Source organism: Pholis gunnellus (assembly GCF_910591455.1).
Source record: "Pholis gunnellus genome assembly, chromosome: 12".
NCBI classification, from domain to species: domain Eukaryota; kingdom Metazoa; phylum Chordata; class Actinopteri; order Perciformes; family Pholidae; genus Pholis; species Pholis gunnellus.
Window position 1 is genome coordinate 18,082,234 of NC_136539.1, and position 18,369 is coordinate 18,100,602.

Here is an 18,369-nt window from a genome sequence, read left to right on the forward strand (position 1 = left end):
CTTTGATCTTGTCGTGGAGCCCCGTGTTTTATTTGCTGTTTGTGTAATGACGCTCAAGCTGTGTTTAAGTGTCGCTTGTCCTAAAAGGCTGGATAAGTGTGGGGTTTGACCACTGCCGCCTTTGCACTTAGTGGTTTTCTAGTGTGTTCTGAGTGATGGGTTTTTAAGCGTGTAATCATGTTTATGGTATCGACATTGTTGTTTACATGACACACAGCCCTTCCGAACAACTCGGTTAAAATGCTCTAAATCAGAGACAACACTGCTGCTGTCACAACCCCAAACCATCAGACCATGTGACAGTGATGCAAAGTGAACCAGACATCTGCATAGTGGATACAGGAGAGCAATAATTGACTGGGCAGCAACAAGCTTGAGTGACATTTATGTGTTTGCTTCACTTATTTTTGCATTTTTTTCCTGATCGCTGGGTTGAAAAATCACCTATTGAAGCATTTGTCTGTGTACATTGTCTAATTCTGGTCAGTGCCTGACCAACTGGAACATCATTTGTTCAAAGAGAAACTGAAAAATGACTGCCAACGAGTTCCACTTGTTTTAGAGCAGCAGGTGGCAATGGAGCTTATGGGAAAGCTGGTATTACTATTCAAAAACAGCAACAATAGCAGTGAGAGATAAAGACAGCTTTTGTTGACAGTCATTACACTAAAATGTCAAGTTAATTTGACGGTGTTTGATAGTGCTACATTTAGCGCCTTTTAATGTCAGGGAGAATAACCTGGTGAAATAAATCTGCCAACAGTGCAAATGTCTCAGCTGAATAACACTCTTTCTCCTCCATGTAAATGCAAATGTCTGTGTGTGTGTGTGTGTGTGTGTGTCTGTGCATGTGCACGCGCGTCCTTTTGCTGTGTTCGTGTGTGTCCAGTTTGGCGTTTGGGAACTGTAATGGCCTAGCAGTGGTGGACTACATGCAGAAAACCATCCTGTTGTGTATGTCAACACTGGATCTGTATGGAGCTGCCGATCCGTACCAACGCCTTACCCGCTCCCCCCGCAGGAACAGACAGTCCACCTCAGGTAGCGCACACAAACACACACACACACACACACACACACACACACACATACACACACACATATACACCTCTTGGATCTTGCCCACCACACACACATGCACGAATACAACCAACACTCATGTTGCAGTCACACGATAACGTGACATTCATCATCTATTTTCTACTCACCTGTCCTTCCTCTATCTCTACTGGTGTTCCTTCTTCCTATTTCTCCTTCCTCTCTTTTTCTTCCTCTTCCTAAGGTTAGACTGATCAATCAGGGAAATGTGATCGATCTTAAGCTGAAATCAATGATGCAGGTGGTTTGATTCTATTTCCTGTATATTTAATCAATACCACTTCTTTCAAGCTCTTAACCTGATCAATATCATTTAATTAGGGTTGAGGGCTTCCCCGACACACTGAGGAAATTTTCACCAGATTCCACACAAGGATGAAATCTTATTCAGTATCATAATACTTAATCAATGGTATTTTTCGCAAGGATGATTGTGTATTATAATTCCTATATTTGAAATACATGATGTTTCTAAAAATGTGTTGTTGAATGACAACACATACAACTTAAATATTTCTTTACTTTTTTAAAATGAATAATGTTTTAGTAAGAATATAACTCTTGACAGGGACCCACGGCTACTTTAACTTTTGATACTTTTTTTCTGATAATACAGTTTTTACCAACTGTTTCCTATAATTCAAATTTCACATGCAGGACATTTACTTGCAGTGAAGCATTGTGTGGTATTGCTAGTTTTACACCCTGATATAAATACATCTCTCACCAGACATATGTAACTATTAGGAGAAAGTTGACATGAAAAGGGTCAAATTGCCTATTTGTACAAAGTATAGCCCATCAACAAGTAAAATCCCAAAACACGAGTACGGTATCTGTATTAGCGTTCAAAAACCTGTACCAGTCCAACCTTAGTTCTTCTCTCTCTTTGCTCTTTTTCTCTCACACATAACATACAAAGACAAAAATCACCTGTCCATCTCAGTTTGCCTGTCACAGATCTGCACTATGGTATGAAGTGCATGTTGGCAGGCTGCGTGTCATTCCAAGTTGGCATTACTATGCATGTTGTCATTTGATTTCTCTGTCCGTTCTGTTTTTAGTCCTGCTTGAGCATAGATCTATATTCAAAAGCCACAGAGGTCTCGTCGTACTTCCTGACCCCTGCCTCTCTTTTATCTGCTGAAGGCTCTTATTTATACTTAATGTGAAGATATCCAGCCCCGTCGCACAGCAAGTATTTACCACTGCACAAGCTGCACCTCTCTTGTTTGACACGACAGTAACCTCTAGATTTCAGGGCATAGCACCTCCAGTGGTTAATATTTTAGATGTCTACGGTCCTTTAGCAACCTAAAGTACTGAGCTCTCTTATTACATAATCCCCCCCAAGTTTAGCTGAGAATGTTTTACAGGTATTCAGGTTTTGTGTAAGTGGAGGGATGACTTTGGGCTTTAGAACCAATTTTTTTTCATTTGCCGATACATAAGTGCTTTTATTGACTACCACAGCACTTACAGTTCCCAACTTCCTCCTTTGTAGAAGTCTCTCTGTGTTGGGTCTTCAAAATCAATTTGGAGATGGAAGGAAAAAGTACCGACGGCAACTGTGCCCTTTTGCTGTACCCCAGGTGGTGGTGTTTTGATCTTGAGCACTTGCTATGCTGGAGTTGATATAATAATGAAGACAGAAATATTGCCAAAAGGCCAAGCGAAATACATGGCACTTGCTAAACGATCTTTAAGCTGCTGGCCTCTTCTCTTTTTGTACTATTCCAACTTTTTAGAACAACGTTTTCTGTCCCTCCTACAACATTTTTAGCTGTCGTCATCACACGTATGTGGATACTATATATATGTCAAATCAAATTTAGTGTATTCATTTCATTAAATGATTTTTTTGGGTGTGTTTCTCCAGTTGTAGTGTGATGCATTATTGAAACCATGTTGGGACAGACGGTCTATGACAAAAAGTATATAAGCTAAATGCAATTTAAAGCAATTATTTGATACAAGAGATATATTTTGATGCTGTTTTGTAAGTCATGATATGTTGCCTGCTAGCTCAGTAGTTTAGTTATTGTGCAAATGACCGATCACTTCAGCGTTGCTGGGGGTTTGCAGCAGTAGCGGGTATATCTTGTCTGTCCTCCCCTGACACTAATTCGAATGCTGCTTGCTCTCACTTTATTTTCCTCTCTAAGCCTGTGTGTTCTTCTCTCTCCCACTTCCCTCCTTTTTCCTCCCCTCCCTTCCCACCGTCCTACCATTTCTTCACTCCATCTATCCTTCTTTTCTTAATTTACGGTCACATTCTTTCCTTATACTCTTCACCTTGTTTCCTCCCCTCCTTTTTCCTCTGTCCCGCCCAACTCATACACCTCTTTCTCTTTCCAAACCTGAATGTCCTCTCTCATCTCTACCTACACTTCTCACTCTTTATTCCTGCCCTCCATCCTCTCCACTACTCCTTCCTTCCCTCTCCTCCTCCCACCTTTCGGTGACTCTGTGGTTGCTGGTGTGGGCATGTGGGCCTGCCTGACAGAGGTTTGCATGCGCGGCCTGTCTAACTTTTATTCAGATTCAAAGAAAAGGATCCGTACATCCTATCAGAGTAAGTCGGGCCTTCATAAAGGCTGGGGGACTCTGTGTTTGTGTGCGGCGGGTGGTGGTGGTGGGGGTGGGGGGGTGTTGGGAAGGTATGGCGTGGACTGAAAGCAGAGGGACAAACCAAAGAGATGATTGGAATGAAAGAGGTTGTTTCGTATCTATATTCTACCATATAAAACAGAACTACCCTTTTCCAGTCACGTCCAATGGTATGTCCTTTGCAGAGAGCCACTCCTTTGAGTCTGGCAAGTAAGGGCAGTTAGTTATACATTTTATATGATCCTTGTGATGTATATTTTAACTGAAGCATAACGGGGTGAATAAAACCTTGTTATCCACTGGGCCTAGTGAAGCTAAAATATGTGCTTTTGGTTGATGATGACCAAGGAATTCTTAATTCTACACTACAATAAAGGTTTAATGAGACTCCCTTTTCAGTGTCTTCAATTATTTGTAAAAACCAGTGTAACTGATTGAAGGAAATTTGCATTCAGAAGTTTTGCTGCAAACTTTTGCTGAAGATAAATAATAGAATTAATCAAAATGTTTTGAACTGTGACGACTCAGTGAGGCTGTTAATGAAGCACTAATGAATGTGGCTTAAGCCCCTTACATTTGCAGTCAGACTAAAAGGAGCGAGAATTAGAAATGTCAACATTTGTGGTGGTTTCTAAAAAGGAAGTACGTATAACTTCTGATTCTGGCCTGTGCTTGGTGCATGTGATCAGATTTGATCAGATCCTGATCAAATCTGTATTTGTTTTGTTTTGTGTTTTGATTGTATATGCCACTTTATCATGAGATCTGCACTACTCACGGTAGATGATAATTATTTTCATGTTTACGTTTGAATGCAATCCGGTTGGAAATTCAAAAGTTTTGTATTGGCTATACATTGAACAGATTGTAGTGCAGGTCACATCAGATTTCAGCCACTCTGCTACTGGAAGACAAACACAATGAATCCTAAGAAACATTCACAGGGGAAAGGTAAATAGCAAATGTTAAATGTTAGTAAATCTCCAGTTTATTAAATGATAATTTAACACTGCAAATTGAGTATGTAGTTTATCAGAGATGATAGACCAATAAGATTGATTAATTGCACTTAAAAATCTTTCCTGGGGCTCTGCGTGGCTGACATCAACCAAGCTGACTGTTGAATCCGTACAGTTGACACGGTGAGAGTAATCTCACAGATTGTCTGTATTCTACTTTTTCTTCCTCTCGGCTGCCATTGGCTGCGGCAGGCCTTACTGAACTCTCTGACAACCAGCAGTCCATCGACATGGAGAGAAGCAAGTCGCCCACCTCAGGTAACCTGCTGACACACACACACGCACACACTGCTAAGTCCACCTTCCCTGTATGGAAGTGTGTTTGGCGAATGGCACTGTGAAGCTTTGCTGGGATGCCAAAGTCTTTTAACGTGAGCTATACTTACAGTATGCAGCCTGTGGACACCTCACCCATCACCAGAGCATCCTCACCTGATGAGACTGGCAGCTGTGTCTAAATGGCAACTCGTGTTTGTGGTTGTAGAGTGGAGGACGCATTACGTTCAAAGTTTTGCAAAAGTGCAAGGTGTGCTGAAAATCCCTCCAGTGGAAAGTTGTTGGTGAGAGAATGTAATGCATTTGTCAGACAGTTTGATTGCAGTATACTGCGGCCTAGCTGATGCATTTTGTCACAGCTTCCAGTTGGTTTTCCTTTTATTCCAATGTTGTTCAGTGATTTCACAAAGGTGAGCCAGAGAAAAGACAACGTTCTTCATTTGCTCTACCTCTTTCTTTACGCCTCTTTGACTTTCTCGCTTGTTCAGCTCTTCTTCTTCTTTTTGGACTGAGTAATACATCGTTCACTGTTGTGAAGGACATGGGAAAGCATAAAGTAGCCTGCAGCTCATGTTTAGAGAGAGATGGAGAGTAAAAGATAAAGAAAGCAAAGCATAGGAAGGGCTAAAGAGTGCAGGCAAACAGCGGGCAGCCGTGATGATGACCTGCAGTTTATAACATGTGGCAGCAACCAGATCAGAACAGTTCTCACATCTGGTTAAATTATTTATTTGTATCATCCATAATGTATTATAAAAACCTCCTGTGCACTGCATTTGCTGGCATGTTAGTGTGTAGCAGTATTTGACTTGCATTAAATGCTAACGAATGTATAATGAAAGAGACATGCCTCTTTAGATGGGAATTGTGTTCTCAACCATATAATATATATGAAATCAATATTTGTAGTTAATGTTGTGTTCATTATTCTGGTGCCTTCTTTAGGTTTGAGGATCACAGTTTGGATGCAATAGATACGGTTTTAAACTGTGAGATTGTTTAAAGTATGTTGAGGTTTGTGTGTCTGGAGATGCAGATTAAAGAAAGTGTGTGTTTGTGATTGCAAATAAAGAAACAAAAATGCATAGTTGAGGGAAATAGAGATGAGAACATTTCCTAGGAGGGACTTCGAATTCAGAACTTAAAAGTCAAATGGAGAAGGTGTGTAAATCTGTGCCAAGCAGACGTGTTGTGTCCTCTAGGCTCGTTGTGCTTTATAAGGCTTTAGTTCCCAAACCATTAATTGAAACCAACTAAATGTATTGGTGATGTTTCTTATATGTAACATATAAGTGATTTACTACTAGCTGATTTATAGAAAACAACTTCCGCAGCGTTCTCTCTACATAAAACCTGCAAAATGTATGAGAAGAACCTTTCAAGCGCCAACACACGCCTGAGCCATAGTTCTGTCACACTCTGTGACATCTCTTTCTACTGTTTGCCTTGAAGGCAACGTTTGTGCTTTGTAGATGGTTTTCAAGGAAAAGAAGAACAATTTAACAATATCTTTTTGAACCTCCAGAAATAGCACTCCTATCTGTGAAACCTGCCAACAGAGGGAGAATAATTTAAAACTTGGAAACTCTTTGCAATTATGTAATCCAAGTTCTGGGAAAATATAATCCCCAGGGGGAAGTGGAGGATGTTTGGGATTTCAACACAATATGCCTTTGAACTAAGCAGAGATACACTGATACCGTGTTCTTCTCTTAAACAAGAATGGACCACGGCTGATCTTTGTGTAATAAGACATCATTAGCCAGTAATGAATTCCTACATATATCCTGAGGAGTGGATGTGGATGTGAATCTGATGTGTAGTACAGAGAATAAAAGCGATGCAGATTTGTGCCAACACTGAGGCATTTCATATGCTTCTGAAAAGGTGATTTGACAGGTTTCGGGCCATCAACGGCACTGCTGCTATTTTACCACTTCTCACCTGGCAATGCACCAGAGCTTTACCCCTGTCCTTACAGGTGGTGAGCTCACTCGGACTGTGCCTACATGGGCCTCATTGGTCCTTGACTTATAGTCTAATCCTTTAAAGAGAATGTCCAAGGGAAATCCTCCCAGAGCCACAGGAGATGATGCTTTACAGGCCATAGGGGGCGGGGATGTGTGAGATCCGGGAGGACCCCTCACTGTGGAGCTGTTCTGGGCATGTGCAACTGGGTGGAGACCCCACTGGAGGGATTATGTATGTTCCTCGTGACCTGGGAACGCCTCGGGTTGACCCAGGAAGACCTGAAAGACGTGGCTGGAATCGTAAGTGAAGTACGCCTAGCTACCACGCCGCTACCACAACCCATAAACAGCTGAATATATATGGGTATATGGACCTAGATATAAATTGCACCAACCTTTGTTTGATGTGATGTAAACACAGAACCTGGTTGCGTTGCAGAAAATCAGTCAACAGCAGCCTGGTTGACATCATTTTCCAATTGACGCTCATTTGCAGGCGTAGCACATATTTAGGCATTTGCATTATGTTGGCAGGAGGCTGAATAATGTGACTCAATAACTACTCAGTGACTCAGAAATCACTCCTTCAGATCATGCGATTTTTGGCTTTCGAAACCTTCAACAGATTTGTGATGGAGAACTGAGCTATAAGCAAGTGAGCAGTGTTGCTATATTTCAACCTTAAAGGCATATTTCATCACCAAGCCAAATGAATAGCTAAATGAATGACAAAGCAGAGATATTTTACCCTTTCCCTTCCTCCAGTTTTTTACTGGCAGTGATATCTGGAGTTACAGATAAACTGGACTTGAATTGACTAGATATTTATGCTAAAGACGTGTCCATGTTGCAAGTCCTCATTACAGCCCCAAAGACACTTATTAAACCTCTATATTTGAACATCTTTTACACACAGTATGAATTTTAATTCACTACATATTATGTTGTTTAATGTTTGTCGTTAAAGTATTTTGGTTTGCTCTATCAGTATTGTCCAGGATACAGGATTGGTTGTGTCACCCTTGAGCTTATCTTTTTAAAAGCTGTCCTTTGTGTTTGTGCTTTGTTCTGTGAGCCTCCTAAGGAGAGCGTAAGAACAGAATAACAAAACCAGGACAAGATGTTCTTTGCCGTCTTGGCAGAGAGTCTCGCGGCATTGTGATGTGGACTACGTCGCGGTCATTCGGTCCCATTACAGGCCTGTCATTCGCTAATTAGAGAGATGGAAGAATTATGGAGCGCTGGATGAAAAGCATCGGGACAGACACAGTATGATCAAGTATCATATGCACTTACCCAGAGAAGGTGGAAAAAGGCAGATGAGCTGTTCACTTTGGCTGAGTACAGTTTCAGAATAATCTGCAATGGAGATGGATAATGTTAACAACGGTTAACACGCCACACCACACTTCTCCGTCTACTCTCCCTTCGTCTGCGACCTACCTTGAATTCTTCATCAGAAAAAAAGAAATCTTCACTATTAATGCAAGAGTGTTATGGAGTCCATATAAACTATTCATGGCTGGAGACAAATGAGGAACCGTGAACTCTTTGCCTGTCAAGCAGAGCACAGCTTGATAGGCAAAGAGTTCATGATTTGTTTCCTCCTGCTGAATATCAGCCTCTCTCAGGCCATTAGGGGCTGTCTGGCCGTTCCTGGCACACCTAGTGTGCTGTGTCTTTTCAAGGCCATATACAGATTGTGGACAGCTTATTAAGGAAGCCAGCCATCATCCTAATTCACCTCGTGTGTAAACAACTGCAGGCGTCTCGCTCTCTCTCTCCTCTCCTTCACACATCGTTCCCTCTCTTTTACCTGACCCCTTTCCTATCTTCCTTTTGTCATTAGGCACAGTAATTGGGCCCCTTCTCCTGCCTGAAGGCTGTCTCCCTCCACATCCTTCCCATTGTCTTCTTTCTTGTTATGTCCTGAGGTGTGTTGTTTTGGTTTTGGGGTTATGCGTTATATTTCCTTTGGCAGCGTGATGCCATGTGTGGCTGGAGCAAAGTTTACTTGACCAGGCCCAGTTGTAAGACGGACTAACAAGCTGAGAGGCCATGACGCCGGTGATCGGTGCCTGACCCGGCAGGGTATTTTTAGCGGTGAGCATGACAGGGGAGGAAGGGAGTAGGTGATGTCTAAAACGTTACGGTGTGTCAAACTGGTGCCACCAGCTCAGCTCCATGCAACTCAAGGTGGCTTTATAACATTTTGAAATAAGTCTACCAACAGTTTTTTTTAACTAAACCCTGCTGCTGCTCTACCTTTTTATAATAGATACTAAAATATATGCTTTGTTGCTACTCATAAACAAAATAGTAAAAAATTGTATGGATAAAATATAAGCCAACATGTGTTCTAATGTGTTAAAGTTACACAAGCTTCATTATGCACGTTATTTTACAGTGGGAACTTATTACGCCATAATAAATCAAGATACAAATATATATATATATATATATATATATATATATATATATATATATATATATATATATATATATATATATATATTCCAAAGTATTTTTTTATCTAGAAAACATTTCTTACAAGTTTGGTCATCCTGTTTTCCATTTGCAATGATTATGCTTAGATATATCTTCAAACACAAGAACTAAAAATGTAAAAAAAAAAAAGTGTTACACACTAACACGCAACAATGTCATCACTATTGCCAAAACTAGGAATAAAGTAATTCACAATTGAAGCTTTTTCTGGTTGTGTAATGTTGTAAAAAAATCACCCAGCAAGAAAAACATTTTTCTCTACTACAGCATATGTTCAACCATACTAAATTTCAAAATCAACCACCACATCCGTAGAGCCACAGTCCAATCCATGTGCTTCTTTAGTCAGACCAGTTTGATGGGTAGCATTGACACACAAAGCTATGTCACCGCAGTGACTGTGTTTTTTTCAATAAGGCTGGAAAGAGAGGTCTGGATGTCGTGTAAAATAAAAGTAACAACTAACCATTTTGTTTTGCACAGAAGTATGCTAAAAGGAGCGCCCAGTGGCTCACTAGGTAGAATGAGCCACTTTCGCTATCAAAGTAAAGCATACAAAAATAAAGCCTCTGATGATGTACTGATATGTAAAGTATTGAGTTTAATCAGCAGGCGATTTGTTACCAAACTGAACCAAAATGCATCCCCTTGTTATTAAGCTGCCGTCCTCTAGCAGCAGAGAGTGCAGAGCCAGAGAGTCTGACTCATCGATCCTTAATCAGACTGAGGTTTATGCGAGTTACAATCTATGGGCCCGACCATGGCTCTGAAATATCAGTAGCTTAACTGTGCTGTGTATTGATAAATCCAGGGCGTTCTGCGTGGTGCAGACAGATTTGTAACTGGGACTTTTTCCACCCTTCTGTCAATTTTGTCTTGGATCTATAATATTCTCTTAACTATATAGCTATATATATATATATATATGAGTACTGGAAAAAGGAGAGACAATCGACGCTGTGCTGTTCGGTTCAGAGTTTCTGTTTTGATCATGACTGATGATTACTTGGTCTTTGTCAAGTAACAGGTATTTGACAGTGACTGTGAAATGATGGGGTTAACGATTTGTTGTCTGTTTTAAAATACGTGCATTGAAATTGTTTAAAAGGCTTGTCGGAAGGTAGAAGGAGAGGTAGTGTATATTGGGAAGTCAAAAGAAATGCCTTGAGGCACCAGAAGACACCTCTGGTCACAGTGATGTCTGTTATAAAGCTGGAGGACCGACTGCCTGTAGCTGGTGTGAAACTCTCTGAAATACTTGTAACTGTGGTGTTGTTAACGTAGTTGTAGTATTCGTGATAGTAGTAGTTGTAGTGCTGTTGTTGTTTGTGATTATCAAAGCTGTTCTTGTTGTTATATATATATATATATTGCTGGTGGAATAGTGTGGTCATTAACCTTCTTACTTTTACTTAACCTCTCAACTGTTTTCCTTCCTGTTTCCTGCAAGTCTCTATTTTCCCCAGTTCGCCCATTGTGTTTGTCTCTCCCCTGTTGCCCTGAAAAGTCTGTGTCTGTTCTGTTGGATCTCCTATTCCAGTTCATTACTCAACCTCCCTTCACAATGACCCACGCATCCTGCCAGAGCCTGTGGCCAGTCTGAGAGCCAGCCACTGCAGTCCAGTCTTTTACTTGCTGGACAATGGTAAGAGGAGGGATGTCTCACAGATCTCAGCCTCTTCATGGACATCTGCTTGTGTTTTTTATTGTATGGCAATAATGCAAAAAGGGAGGAGGGAGGGTGTTTGGGTTGTTTTTTGGACAGGTGGGTTGTTTGATGTTGCACCTTGCATGCTAACTCTGCTTTCCACACTGTGAGCAACACTATTGGAGGCACATTAAAACCTTACAGAGCTACGATAAAGTATTATAGTCAGTGAATGTCAAGAATAAAGCAGATTTCTTTTAGCGTTCTTGTTTGTGTGTGTGTGTCATTAAGAAAGGATCTCCATAGCGGGTGTAAAATGGCAGAGAAGTTTACAACCATTCAAAGCTTCCCAGTTTCAACACAACTTTAATTTGAAAGACGTAATGTCTAAAGAAAATAAGTAGGATACATCCGTCATTAGAAAGTATATAAAAGAAAGAAAAAATACAGAGGGGTGCGCAGGTGGGAAGAGGGCTTTTGTCCTTGTTGGCGACTCCGACTGGTTGGTTAAAAGTGAAAATGAACTTGGGCAATCCAAATATGTATCACAAACTACCTGTGAATATGTCAACATACAATGAAACATATCAAATTTTCCACGATCCAAATGTTGTAGCTCCAGTTCACTACACAAATGCACTCAAACCGTCTCGCGCAATGATCGGTCACAGCAGAATGACCCATCAACCAAGTTGCTTACAGTGTAAACAAGCTGACAGGGACTGTGTCTCTAGGAGTCGACTGTCGCTGCCTGGTCAATGTGTTTCGTGCCTTTTGTGCGACTGCTGGTGTTGCATTCACTCTCTGCCCCAGCTTCTGGGGGGGGGTAGACATCGTGTTGTTTGTTTTATGTGCCGGATCTGGGATTTGAACTTGGATCGTCACTCGGCAATACTGCAAGGCAGGTGGGCTTGGGAAGAGGAAGGGGTTCTATTCCAGCCGGGTGCTTCTCCTCACTCGTCATTGCCTCTGGTGTTTCATTCACTGTGACGTCAGCCATTGTGCCTCCACTGGAATCGCACATCTTTGTCACTAACAGGCATAAACGCTGCTTTACCGGTCTGTAACGCTCTGAATCTCTCTCATTTGTGTCTTTCTGACTTTGTCAACAAACCCATCTCATCTCATCTCGGCTAACATTCATCACTGTCTCCTCTCTAACTAACTGCATGGTGCCCACTGTGAGGCCAGCTGCTGTGCTGATAAATATGACCTCCGCTTGCTTTGTACGTTTATTAGTGGTGTGGACTGATGAAGTCCAAAATTAGCCCCATTCGTGACCTCAGCATTCTGTACATTACTATTACTCGATCACATGAAGTTCCCTACACACCTCAGGGGGAAAATCTAAACGTTAACTCTGGCAATGCTTGCTGTGTGTCTGTCAGTTGGCCCGCCGGGTTAACCACCTTTTGTCCAGACAGAAATATTTCTATAATTATTGGATGGATTGCACAGACATTCATGATCCCGGGAGGATTTAGCTCCTGACTTTGGTTGATCCCCTGACTTTTTTTTGTTTTTTGCGTGAAATATCTTGAAATGCTAATACTAATAACCTAAACTAAAACCTAAACTAAAACATTATACCTGCTAGTCCTGCATGGCCTGACCTGATCTCTGCAGTGCTGTGTCAGCACAAAAGATAGGTCTGGTTTCCCACATTGTCAGTCTGTAATATATATTGGGTGGCGCTAAGCACTGGATGCAGCGTCTGTGCCTTGCAAAATGAGTAGCACAGATAGCTGAAGGGGAGAAGAATGCCACATGCAATACACGGCCAAATGGCTGACTTATACTCACAGTCTACAGCCGCTGAGTCAGACCATATAGCTGCTAAACAGCAGATTGTTAGTATTGGCATCATGATGAGCTTCTTAGTATGCTAAAGTTGACATTTAGCTCAAAGCATCGCCTCACAGAGCTGCTAGCATGGATGTAGATTCTCAGTGTTGTTTACCTCTTAATCTAACAGTGGGTTTAATCTTCAAAGGAAGTGATCACTGGCATCTGGCGTCTTCCAGGAATAGTACAATTGTTGCCCGTGGGGAAAACCGTCATTTGAATCCAATATATCTCAGGCTTGTGCAGCGGAGAAGACGAGCAGAGCAAAGTAGCGTGGCCTGTGGAACTATTGGATTTAAACGTTTCACCTCGAGCAAACATTTTATCATTTCAGACTGAGGGATCATAAACACACTTTTCAAGGTGCAACACACTGCTGAATTAATGTTTTGGAAAAGGTTTGCATAAAGAATTCTATGTGAGCAAACAGACTGCTGAGGTCACAAATGGGGCTGGTCGCACATAAAGTGCGGGCATACAAGTGTCACATGTTGTCACATAAAGATAACAACAACTAGGAACCAGCTTGGAGTTATAGAACATAATAATATTATTCATAAACATAGACTTAATGAAGATTGTCATAATTAGACACACAATTGTGGCATTACTCAATATTAGCAGGTGGGTTCAGTGAGCATGTAGCAAAAAGCGGCACCGTAGCTGCAAAAAAACAACGGTAATTAATGTTTGGTTGGTTATTGTTCATATTCACAATAAACAACCCCTTGGCTCCTCAGATAAATTCCACACATTTATTTTGGTTAAATTACATTTTATGAAGCGTTAATGCAGCCACTGGGTTATTAAACAGAGGAACATCTGTGTGTAACAGGTTTATTATGTGATCATTTTCTCTGTCATTGTATCCCCAACACTGCACATTTTATATGATTGCAGCAGCATCTGGTCACTGTAGTTTATTGTGAAAACACAAACACACACACACACACACACACACACACACACACACAGAGCTTATCTATTATCTCATTAGCGACACTAATCAGAAAGGCTCTACTTGTTCCAGGAAAAATGTAAACAGAAATGTATTGACTGAAAAATTAGATTAGCGCACCATAAACCCCTATTTCCCCTGCAATAAAGGACATATATTGTTCCTCGAAATGGCCTTTGATACTGAGCAGCCTACATGGTCCTTTACAGCAAATAAACTGTATTACATTACTTTAGATTAAAAATAAAAATGTCTACCATTTCCTCCAGTGCTGTACTTATTTTATTCAATGGTGCTCTATATGGCTGAAGGATTGAGTCAACATCTTTTCCAAAGGAATACCCTTTGATTTCCAAAGTCAGCGGTCAGAATTATAAATACAGTAAATTCATGATCATGCTGTTTTCCTCGTGGTCGTGAAATGTGTAGATTTTCATGTAATCACCATCCTGTGTCTTCCACGTTGTGTACAAAGAAACAATTAATTATTGCCTTCTTTTTGATGGGAAAACGGACTCATAACATCTCAAGTTTGACCTTTGCAGTTCTCTGCAAAATGCTTGCAAAATGTTATTTTAAAAAAGGTTATTTTATTGCCCTCAGTGTCTGACTGTGATTTTTGTATTGACACCCTGTGGTGTCACCCTGTTTGTTTGCGCTTCCATGTCAGACATCCCAGGCCTTAGACAATCAAATTGTACAGGGACATTGAAGCAGAACAAATGGGCAAAACTGACATATTTTATTAAAGATCTTTGTCAGGGTCATCAGATTTTAGATGGGACTCAAGTTTGACATCCAGACTAAATTAACTAAGTTTTCGTTGCCTTTTTGCAACCAAACAAGACAATAGCTATTAGTAGTAAAAATACCATGCTCAGAATGTGAACAATTTGGATTGTTAAGTTGGCCCAATATAGGTATAATTAATCTTGCAGAGATAGCTGGGAACACTGGCCTGGGACAACAACGGAGCATGCATTTTGAAATATGCCTGCCGTGTGCAACTGCACCAATTTGCATGTTCTGGTTCTTTGTTCATTTGAGTAATTTCCATTTGTTTGGTTTGAGTATTTTTACTTTTTTTTTTTTTTTTTGCACTTTTGTTTGTCATTGTTTAACTTAGATTACTCCTACCATATCTTTTTATTATTTCTTTAATCTTTTTATTTGAAGGGATTAACTGGTGCTTTGTTTCCTATTCTTTTGTTTCAGTAAAGGGACCCGGCAGAAAGTTAAGTCTGCCAACAGATCTTAAGACTGATCTTGGTACGGTAGGCGAAAGCCAGCAGTTTCACTTGATTTCCTTTAAGCCATTTAGTTTTTGCTTTTATCATGTTTTCTAGGCTTTTATGTTGCTTAAGTAGTTTTTATTCTCACTCAAACGTTCTTCTTTCAGTTTCCTTGTCACTCTCTCCTCCTGTTCAACCGGCCCGTGAGGCCGTCGGACTTAAGTGTTTGTCCATTTTTCCCCTCAATGTATTTTGATTTGATTTGAATCTTCTGTATATTTTCCTTCTACATTTTGCAAGTGTTTATAAAGGTGATTTATAACTCATGCCCATATTTAAATTTGAGGTTTTCTATCGCTTTATCATGATTGGACCATCTTCTGATTTTACACAACCTTTCCTCCATTGACAGCCTTGCTCTAGAGTGATTGGATCACTCGCTACCTCTCTCATTGTAATTGGGTCATTTCTCTCTTAAACTGTCTTTTCTCCATTTTGACTGGATCATCTGCATTATAGATACTGCCCCCCCCTCCCATACATCTCTAATACTGTACACATCACAATCACAAGGTTTCCCTTTCTCTGACTGCTGCTTCACACATGCTGTCCCCAAACTGCTGCTTCTTTAATACAAAATGTGCCACTGCCTACTTATTCCTGTGACTTGCCTCATTTAATGACCTTTCTTTATCCGACAGGTGTAGAAAAAAAAAAAAGGTTTACTTTGTCAACCCTGTATTATATTTAGTGACAGTGAGAACATTTCCAAAAAATGTAAATCCAACCTTAAATTCGGTTGCCTCATCACACATTTAGTGTGATTAAAAAGAGAGCATTTTAAGCTCATTACATTTCCTGGGAGGTTCAAACATAATTAATCTTTTACCTTTTCAAAAGCAATATGATAAGCTGTGGGATATGACAACTTTTTGCGCGTTTGTGAGGATATGTGTGCAAACGTGTTTGTGGTTGTGTGGACAAGTGCAGTAATCCGTGCTTTGGGCGAGTGTGTGTGTGTGTGTGTGTGTGTACTGTGCCATTCTTTCTGATATGTCCCACTTTCCTGCAGAACATTTCGGGGCAAGTGACTGATTTGCTGCTTCTCTGTTTGATACACAGTTGCAAAACATTTAGACATAAACACAGCGGTGTCGTCACATGGCTTTGGTATTGGTTGGTCCGATATAACCTGCACTTTTCAATCCCTACGTTGCTTCGGTCCGTCCTGCTGTGAAACTAGACGAGTGTTGCACGTGGACTGGGTGGCACCCCAGAGTTTTTCATCTTCACTTTGAAATTGAATCATTTGTGCATCCACTGTCTGAACAGGAGACTTGGATTTGATATGACAGACATATGATCAGTGCAAAATACTGAGCGGACGGTGACTAGAGAACACTGTCTAGTGTTTTTACTAATTAGCACAATACTAATTATCCTCATTCTTCATGAGTCGAGAAGAGCGGAAAGGTTTGATCACACCCTCAAGACAAGTGAGAAGGAGAGTACACAGGCAAAGGTATCATGAAGCTGCTAATTAAGGCTGTGTTGGCAGCATTTTTGTCTTGCCGACTAAACTTGGGGCAACAAAGAAGTGCACTCAATCCACACAATTCTGCCTTTCTTTGTCTCATTAATACGTTTTGGCTCTAAACAAATTATTTTGCCCACACACACACAAACACTGTATATTGAGTAAGGACGAAGCTTCCAAATAACTCAGTCGCTGAGGGGAGGCCATGTAAGGCAACAATTACAGAAAGGAACAAGTGTTTCCTGTCACCGCCATCTGTAGCCAATTGTGTGGCCAAACCGAAATGAGCTTGCGTTAGATTTAAAAACGACTTTTTTAGATTCTTTTTCCGCTCTTTTGATCTTCACTTGTAGCTTTTTGCCAGTAATATCACAAAGCTTCCGGTCTTAAAAACAAATGTTCTGCTGAAAACTAAGATCAATTCAAAAAGGAAAAAAGAAACAAAGTGGAGATGAAATAAGCCTGTTTTTCTTTTGACTTTCATATCTCTTTCTTGGCACAGATGAAACTGCACTCACAATTTGCCTCTACATTAAGCTCTTCCTTCTGTTGCGCCAGCCTCTCTTTCTCCTCCCTCCTCATACTTACTTCAAACCACTCTCCAGCCTTTTGCCACTCACTCTCGCTTTCCCTTTCTGCCTCACCACCACTAATTCTTGTTGACAATCTGATTTTCAACATTGGCTTGCTCCTCTCACACTGCAAAAATAGCCATCTTCATAGGTCATGTCGTCATGACTGAGTTAAAAGTACTAAGTCAAGTTGTTGTTTTTTTAAATATCCATATAGGGTGAGAAAGCACAAGCTATATCCTTAAAAACTGCATTATGAATAAATAGAATTATCTCCCCCTTATTTGAAGATTTCTAAATAACATGAAGATGGATATTGCGGTAGTGGATTAGAATATGAAAGTTTTATTTCCCTCCTTGTGTTGTTTGCTAATGCTTTGCCGTTGTTACAGATCATGTCAATGGACATTGCACTAGCCCCACCTCCCAGCCCAAGCCTCGCGTCCCGATGGGTCCCGAGGGGCCACGGCTTACCCGCAGAGGCGCTGGCCGACCGCCCTTCCGCAAGGCCCAGTCCGCTGCTTGCATGGAGATCTCTTTGCCTGTGTCCCACACTGAAGGTGTGTGCTTGTCTTCCCAACTCCCATCCCTAAGCCTCTATAACATTCCCTCCCTCCCAACAAGTGCATGCCATCCTCCTGCCCCGGGGTAAGTGGATTAAGTCCTGATGCATAGTTAACACAAGACAAGCGTATGCTAATGCAAGTTAGCAGCATAAAAATGTACTGACAGTGAACGGTTTGAAGATACGTTCAATATAAACATGTCATAATTGACTGTTTCGCTTAAGCCCTTCAACAAACACAACACAGTCATACCCTAGCAACTGTAATCAAGCCCTGCAGGTCTGTGAGTTTCAATAGTAAACAATGCAGATTTACTGTGACATCCCTTTTACAAGATTCCTGTTTCAAAACGATTCAGTTTAGAGCATTCAAAAGTTAGCCAGAGACGGCATTTTCAACCAAGTCAAGGAACTAATGTTAGCATCACTAGCTAGCTAGATAGCTAGCTAATGACAGCTGATACAATCTGCCAGTGACTGTCTACATTGAATTTTGGCCAATGGGCCACCTTAATAACTGTAAACTGCATC

The 18,369-nt window shown here is 40.9% G+C and overlaps 1 protein-coding gene across 1 annotated transcript in view; it reads left to right on the top strand.

The window, feature by feature from the left end:
* Positions 1-18,369, top strand: part of stxbp5l (syntaxin binding protein 5L) — a gene marked incomplete at both ends in the record, with an annotated part of 108,968 nt that overhangs the window by 79,292 nt on the left and 11,307 nt on the right. The window contains 6 exons of the mRNA XM_079169820.1: positions 890-1,041; positions 3,605-3,673; positions 4,920-4,985; positions 11,022-11,126; positions 15,148-15,201; positions 17,666-17,833. Coding sequence (XP_079025946.1) covers positions 890-1,041; positions 3,605-3,673; positions 4,920-4,985; positions 11,022-11,126; positions 15,148-15,201; positions 17,666-17,833 — 614 coding nt within the window. The remainder of the gene's footprint in view (positions 1-889; positions 1,042-3,604; positions 3,674-4,919; positions 4,986-11,021; positions 11,127-15,147; positions 15,202-17,665; positions 17,834-18,369) is intronic.